The following is an 8,047-nucleotide window of genomic DNA, read 5'->3' on the forward strand; positions in this document are numbered from 1 at the left end:
GAAGCTTCCATGTTTGGCAGTTATAGCACATCTATAGTCCAACATTTGTTCCTGTTCGTTGTCAACATAAACTTCAGTATAGACTATTGGGTGATAGATATGTAGGGGAAATACGATGGCTTCTTGTCACTTGCTCGTCTCTCTTTTAAATATATTTTTTAAAAGTTTTGTTCATACCTTTTTATTCATACCATAGTTGTTACCCCACCCTATCAAACCCTCTTTTGAAACCAGGAAAAATATTTAAGCAAAACTGGTAGACACAGCAACCAGATGTGACAATGTCTTCTACTCCATTGTCAAATTAATTTTTCTCAAGTTCAGATCTGACCATATCCCATTCATATTCAATAAACTCCAGTGGCTCTTTGTCATCTCCAATGTCAAATATAAGATTCTCTTTTTGGCGTTCAAGGCCGTTCACTACGTGGCTTTCTCCTATTTTACCAGCCTTCTTACAACTTTGCTCCCTTCATATCCTGCAATCCAGTGAGACTTGCCTTCCTACTGTTCCATCTCCCAACTCTGGGATTTCCCATGGCTGTCTCTTACCCCTGAAATGCTCCTCTTCCTCAGCTTCCCTGGCTTCCTTCAAGTCCTAACTCAAATCCCACCTTCTGTGAGAACTCTTTATTGGTCCCACTTAACCCTCATTTCCTCTCTTTGTTGATTATCTCCAATTTATCATATGTGTGTATAGATTTTTTTTCTTGTGTATATAGATTCTGACAGTACTTGTTTGAATGATGTTTCTTCCATTAGACTGGGAGTTCCTTGACAGCAAGAACTGCTCTATGCTGTTTGTTTGTTTTTTAGCATCCCCAGTACCTAGCACAGTGCCTGGCATGTAGGATTCACTTAAATAATTGTTATCGGCTGGCCACCTGACAGTGTATATACCATATTTGTCATCTATAATCTCCCAATTTTCTGCTCGGAGGAGGAACTTGTATGTTGAATCATAAATTTCCCAAGACTAAGATTATTTACTACAATTCATCAGAGTTCAACTATCTTTTAATGTTGTCTTGTTTATTATGGTAATCACTATATATATATATTATTCTTCTGATTCCACATACTTGGAGCTGGAACAGTTCATCCAAGTCTTATTACATTGCTCTGAGCTCTTCATTGTATCTTATAGCAAAATATTATATTATACTCATATACTATAATTTATTCAGTCACTCTCCATTTGATAAGTAACTACTTTATTTTGGGGGGTTTTTTGCTGCCATAAAAACCTTGGGGTAAAAATTTTCTGTCTTTAATCTCCTTTTGCCCATTTTTGGTGAAATGTTTTATTTTGTTTTGTCCTCATATCCTACAAATTGCAAAGGTTTACTTGTAAAAAAAAATCCACTATTCCAAAACAAAATTATTTGAAACTTGCTGTAATGGGATTGGCCCTACATAACAAGGCATAAACCTAAGGAAGTTTTGGGAAAGTTTACTAAAGTTTCAGAAAATTTTCTAAAAACCTAGTTTGCATTTCTAAAGCTGGCTGTCAAATTTGTAATAAATGATCTTATCATGAGGGAGTCATCATTTTCCATTTGTGTGGAAACCAAACTTGACAGTTATAAGTAAAGCTTGATGCTCTTCTTCATGTGCCAAATACTTTTATTTTCAGAATGATCTTCTGGATGTGGTAGCAAGTATTGACTTATCAAGGAAGACCGTCAAAAGAATTCGAATAAATTTTGTCTTCGCTCTGATTTATAATCTGCTTGGAATCCCAATAGCTGCTGGTACGAAACATTCAACAACCACTGTTTTTATTCCTCAGAAGTCATTCCAGTTTTCTTCAGGGAAGGAGTTTAGATTTCTAGAATGATTTTCAGGATATGGTTATTGGTTGAGTTTCTGATGTGGTAGATTATTCGACAAAACCAATCATTTCTAGAAAAAAATTACCATTTTAGGAACGAAGAACATATGGGGCTCCTTCCCTTTAGACAAATTGCTTCAAAAGGGTACCCAGATAGCTATAAGACACAAAAATAAGAAAGCCCAAGACCAGTGAAATAGAACTTATTAATAAGCATTTAAATGTCTACTGTGTATAGGGTCTTTTATTACAGTCTGAGGAAGCAGGTAGACCATATATATTGTCTGTGACTTCACGTTCTCCATTCGGAAAGACAAAGTGAAAATAAAAAAGTACATGCAATTCCTTACAGACCAGTTCACCCAACAGGTACAAAACCTAGAATGTTTTAGGAATGTAATCTCTAAATGGGATTAATTAGGAAAAAAAAAAAAAAAACAACTTCCTGGAGAAGGTGAGCTTTGATTCAAGGATTGAGGGAGATGAGGAATTTGTTTCTCATTTTCTCACTAGATTATAAGCTCTTTGAAAGCTTAGCTCAGTGTCTGGTACATAGTAGGTACTTAATAAATGTTTACTGAGATCAGAAACTGCCTTCACATTTCTATTATACCACCTCTCTCCCTCACTTGACATGTTGAGCACATAGTTGAAACTCAATAAATATGTTAACCGATTGAAGGGACTTGGACTATAGGAGGCAAAAATATCTAGTTAGGGGAATAGCATGAAGAAGGTTATGGATGTCAAAACTAGAGAATTTGTGGCAGATTAGCTAAGCACAGGAGGACTTGTAGTAACAAGATGTGAAGTTGGAGACATCCCAAGGTGGGATCTCCTAGGAAGCTTTGAACTTTAGCCTAAGGAGTTCTACTAGTTCCAGTCAAACACTCAACAGAAGGGAATTCCAAATTAGTGATGGAATGCCAGAGAATATCCTCCTCCCTCCAGTATAAGACCAAGCTATGATCCTAAATCCCAATAGTAATCAAGTATTAGGAGGTGACTGCATGTATCATTTCTTCTCTTCCTTGATGCTACAGTTTAGGAGAATTTAACTCATTTGGCTGAACACTTAGGAAACCATTAAGTTATCCTTCATAGTGTTTCCTTTAAATTGTACTATTTCCAACAACAATTCCTTGCTGTATTATCTACCATAAGTAGAGCATTATACTAGGTTCTGCGGGGGCAAACATATGACAAATGTCTCTGCTTATGCTCTTGGGGAAGCAAGAGAATATATTAGAGGCAGCTAGAAGAAGATGAGGTTAATGTAGTCCCATATAGAGAGCTGAGGGACAACCCTTAACTATCCTGTGAAGAGGGAGACAAGTCACTTTGCTTGTTGGAAACATCTTAGCAGCTCTAAGAAAGAAAAAAGCCCTGACTCAAGGCCATGTTTACTTTCTAGGTGTCTTCCTGCCCATTGGTTTGGTTTTGCAACCTTGGATGGGATCAGCTGCCATGGCTGCCTCATCAGTTTCGGTGGTGCTTTCTTCATTGTTGCTCAAACTGTAAGTGTGGCAGTGTGACCAAACATGTTTTCCCTATACCGTTTTGTGTGTCATAAACCCTTTTGGAAGTCGGATGAAGCCTATGGGCCACTTCTCAGAATAATATTTTCAAACAAATATAATATAATATACAAGATTCCAAAGGAAATAAGTTATATTGAAATATAGTTATTAACAAGTGCATGAGCCTCTGCCTTAAAACCATAATTACTAGGCTGTCTTACTAGGTTTTGAAACTGAAACCATAAGTTCTTATTGTTGGTATTAAAAGGGAGCCCATAATTGTCCTTGCAGGTAGCTAATATATAGCAATCACTGGCAGTGAGGCAGGGGGCAATCCCTTCCTTCTCATGACTAAAATTCACAGGAAATAGAATTTTCCATTGTAATGGTGGCAAGCTTCCTATCATCAGCTTTAAAACCTGAATTCTCTAAGCTCCCTCCCTTGCAGTGACTTCCAAGAGACGTTCCTCTAAGAGTGCATCTCGGTTTCTTTTTTGTCTTGTTCACAATATCTTTCTATCATATCTACTTTGCCGAAAATAAGGAACTTGGGGGAAAAAAGAGCTGGAACTTTTAGTGCCACATCAGTTGAGCAGAGCATCTACTTTGGTAGCCTGAAATTTGCAAATTGTGGGTCCAGATGCTGAGGATCCAGAAGGGCATGAAATATGGCAACGGCTTTGTCCTTCCTTTCCCTGCCATTTTAATGGAAGCATAGAAACAAGTTCTGAACTGTTCCTCTAACTCAGGGATCCTCAGACTTTTTAAATAGGGGGCCAGTTCACTGTCCCTCAGACTGTTGGAGGGCCAGACTATAGTAAAAACAAAAACTTTGTTTTGTGGGCCTTTAAATAAAGAAACTTCATAGCCCTGGGTGAGAGTGATAAACGTCCTTGGCTGCTGCATCTGGCCTGCGGGCCATAGTTTGAGGACCCCTGCTCTAATGTAAAAAATGAACCTTCAGAAGATACCTGTGACTTCCCCACAGCATACACTTTTTATTACTGTATAAATCTGTATGTGGCTCAGCTGTATATTACTGTGACATTTCTTCCCTCTACATTTATTTATTCCAGTATTTTCAACTAAGTTGTGCCTTTCTGTATTTCTAGTTATAAGAAACCTACTTATGAGAAGTATGAACTGCGACCTCACTACCAGGTAGGCCGGAAGAGTCCTTCAGAAGTGAGCGTTCACATCGGCCTTGATGACATCTCCAGAGACTCTCCCAAACTAGGTTTGCTGGACCAGTTAATCAATTACAGCAGAGCATCAATTAACTCCTTGCTCTCAGATAAGCGTTCCCTGAACAGCATTGTTCTGAGTGAACCAGACAAGCACTCACTGCTGGTTGGAGATTTCCGGGATGATGACGACACCTCATTGTGAAAAAGCCCAGCCACTGCTTCTGGCCAGACCTCATGGATGTAATCTGTTCAAAATTCGTGTTGCTAGAATTTGGAGTTGGTCTTGTGTTCTAAGACATTTGGGGAAGGGGATGTTTGTCTTGTGAAAGTATTTTTTTTTAGCATACCAACTTTCAAGCTATTTGTGTCTGGTTTCAATGATGTTCAGTATTTTTTTTTTAACCTGAGAAAGTAGAGCAGCAATGGAGACTCATATAAGCCTCCAAGTATTGCTGTTAACTCACTGGTCAGATGGTTTGGGAATTTGATGAGACCCCCCTTCCTTCCCCACCCCACCCCCAAAAAAGAAAAAACCAACCCAGTCCCTATTAACAGCTTAGGAAGAATACGTCTTTCAGGAGATGGGCGCTGAAGGGATGTGGCTGAAAGTTGCTTTGTTGGTCATATAACTTGCCTCCTTGCAATGGCAGAAATAATGACTCACAGCTAAAGTCAAGGCTTGGGAAATTAGGCAGGAGAGAGGAAGAAAAGCACTTGAAGCCATTCATGTGACACGTCATGCCTTATTGCAACTTTTCTCCGAGAATCTTTACCTTCTAAGCTGTTAGCACCTAGCTCTTGGTGAGATAGAGCTTTTCTCTTTCTCAAGTGAACTGGACTAGGTTGGATTGGGTCAGGTTTGCTCAGGTTGGGTTAATAGAACCGATGGCCTATTTTTTTTTTAAACTAGTTCTCTCTTGCCTTCCTGGCCCTTTGGGGTGAAGGAACCAAAAGGACGTTGAAGGTTTTTTGTCTCACCACACTCCCACACTTCGATTTTTCCAAAGATATTAGTTAGTTCTGACTTCAATTTTAACATAACCCTGTACAAATGTGATTCATGGATCATACTGAGATCAGTTCCAAGGAGCCACTCTCAATAAAATCACTATTACCAGCATCTGTTTTAGCCTCGTCTTCACTGAATTTTCCCACAGATTAACACTACCTTATTTAAAAACATATATATGTATATAAAAAAAAAATATATATATATATATATCATTCCTATACCTTGAGGTTTTTAGGGAAAAGTACTCTAGTTCTTAGTATATATTAGTATTTATCATTTGATAGATTATTAAATATCTTTTAGTACTTTAGGTAACCTTTCCAAGTTATTTTAAATGAATGCCAATAGCGTAAAATTGGTTTTGTTTTAAAAAATCATTTTTCTATGAATTGAAATGTAGAAATTAGTCTTTACCTAGAGTTATACTTATTAACAAACTGTATACTCTTTCCCTCTAGTTTGAGATGTTTCTACTCAATTGTTTAATGCAACTAGTAGATTTAAAGGTTTCTTTCCTCTGCCATGTGGACTTAGTAATTCCTCTGTTACATGGTTGGGAAAGAGGAAATGGGTCCCAAGGTTTCCACTGGTATAACTACTTGTGTGCCTGTTATTTGCAGGATCCTGTCTTTGTAGAGACTACCCGTTAGAAGATTCATAAGCAAATGCTTGGTTTTCTGATCTCATTATTTAAAAATCTTGAGGGAGATCATATTGCTCAGGCAACCTAGTAGAACAGCCTAAAGGGGAAATATCATTTGTTCTTTCTCACTCCCTCTCCCCTTCCCCACACAAAACAAGATCTCTCATCTGTCATTTAATGGTATCTTTCTGGATTCAGAGGAAGTCTAATTTGTATCTTCTGATCAAAAGACAGACACAGCTGAAACTTTCTATGAAGGTTCTGTTAGTTTAGAAAGGCAAATTCATTTTAGGGAAAGATGAAGGAGTTTGTGTGTCTCAACTCTTATTGTAGCCTCCTCCTGATGCTGTATTCTATATATCCAGGTTTAGTTGTAAAGTTTCTTTCCCTAATTTCAGTAGGTTTTTCTGCCATCCTTTATTTCCAGAGATTGCTTCTAGGGAGAAGCAGAAAAGGTGGCAAATATAAAATATTGTTTCTTACGCACTCCAGAATCAAAATTTTTCAAAGGAAGCAATCTCTTTCTTGAAGGGATTTGGTCATAGCCAGTTATTATTTCCAAAGCTATCTTTGTTTATGAAATTCTTTTGGCACCAATGGCTGCACTCTGGGTTGGTGGCCACGTTTGCTGTCCTGGGAAAGAGCAATTGTCATAATTTCAAAATCATGACTTTATTATGGGAACAGAAAACATTTTGTTCAGGACTGTCTTGCTTTACATCTGCAGCCACATTTTGGTTCTCTTCCATAGGTCTCTTTTGCAAGTCAAGGGTCCATTGGCTTCAGATTGGGTTGTGGAGGGAAACAAAAATATTTCTTACAGCAGGGGTCCTCAGACTTTTTAAATAGGAGGCCAGTTCACTGTCCCTCAGACTGTTGGAGGGCCGGACTATAGTAAAAACAAAAACTTTGTTTTGTGGACCTTTAAATAAAGATACTTCATAGCGCTGGGTGAGGGGGATAAACGTCCTCAGCTGCTGCATCTGGCCCACGGGCTGTAGTTTGAGGACCCCCGGACAGTTTATAGCAAGAGTTGTAAGAACAAATATATATATTCAAAATTCAAATGGATTTCTATTTGTTTCTGATATTTGAAATTATTTGTTCTATTTCCTGCATCCATTCACCAGACTGTGCATTTAGAGTCTGAGGATAACAAGTGCCCTTTTGTAGACTGGAATATGAGGTGCTTCTTGTCTGAAATGACTTGGGAGGCCTTTGGAATTAGAGGCCTACAATCTACCTAATGTGTTTCGTGTTGTAGAACAGACTGAGGAAGTGTGGCTATCTGTTGTGAAAACAAGACTGTCTTCCTCACCTCCCATCCCAGACGATGTGTATTGTGATTTAGTGTAAACCTCTTAGAAAGTTAAACATGCTGCTTTGTGAATAAATGATTTTATTTCATAAAGTTCTTCGGTTCACATGTACAGAATGGTTGAAATAGCACTAGATGAAATGTTTCTAGTAGTATACTTGTATGACCGTTTCTGTACACTTTTTGTGATGAAACAGCTTGCAATCAAAGGGTTTAAAGTTGTTATGGGAAATCAACTTTAATTACTTGTCGTTTAATAGCTTGTATTAGATTGATTATTTTTCTTAATATTTATTTTACTGTATTTTGTCATCCTCTATAAGTGAAAAATATTCGTGATTTGTTTACTCTTCAATCCTTCATTGGACAGTGTTGTGCAATGCCTATCTCTCATATTGTTGTGTAGCTCATTTGCTCTCTTTGCTCTGTTTTTTCCATATGCATGTAATTGAACATATTTCTGCCAAGGATGTGCCTTCAACTTTGTAATTACAGTGTTGTCCCGAGATATTTTTCAGTGTCTCTTTTGTGAA

General features: G+C 37.9%; 1 protein-coding gene across 1 annotated transcript in view; it reads left to right on the forward strand.

Annotated features, from left to right (window-relative positions):
- The window catches only part of ATP7A (ATPase copper transporting alpha), a 119,199-nt gene extending 111,177 nt beyond the window's left edge, over positions 1-8,022 (forward strand). Inside the window, exons 21-23 of the mRNA XM_031944667.1 lie at positions 1,637-1,754; positions 3,249-3,351; positions 4,467-8,022. Of these exons, the coding sequence (XP_031800527.1) occupies positions 1,637-1,754; positions 3,249-3,351; positions 4,467-4,743 (498 nt within the window). The 3' untranslated portion in view covers positions 4,744-8,022. The remainder of the gene's footprint in view (positions 1-1,636; positions 1,755-3,248; positions 3,352-4,466) is intronic.
- The last annotated feature ends 25 nt before the right edge of the window (positions 8,023-8,047 follow it).

This window comes from Sarcophilus harrisii, chromosome X (assembly GCF_902635505.1).
Source record: "Sarcophilus harrisii chromosome X, mSarHar1.11, whole genome shotgun sequence".
NCBI classification, from domain to species: domain Eukaryota; kingdom Metazoa; phylum Chordata; class Mammalia; order Dasyuromorphia; family Dasyuridae; genus Sarcophilus; species Sarcophilus harrisii.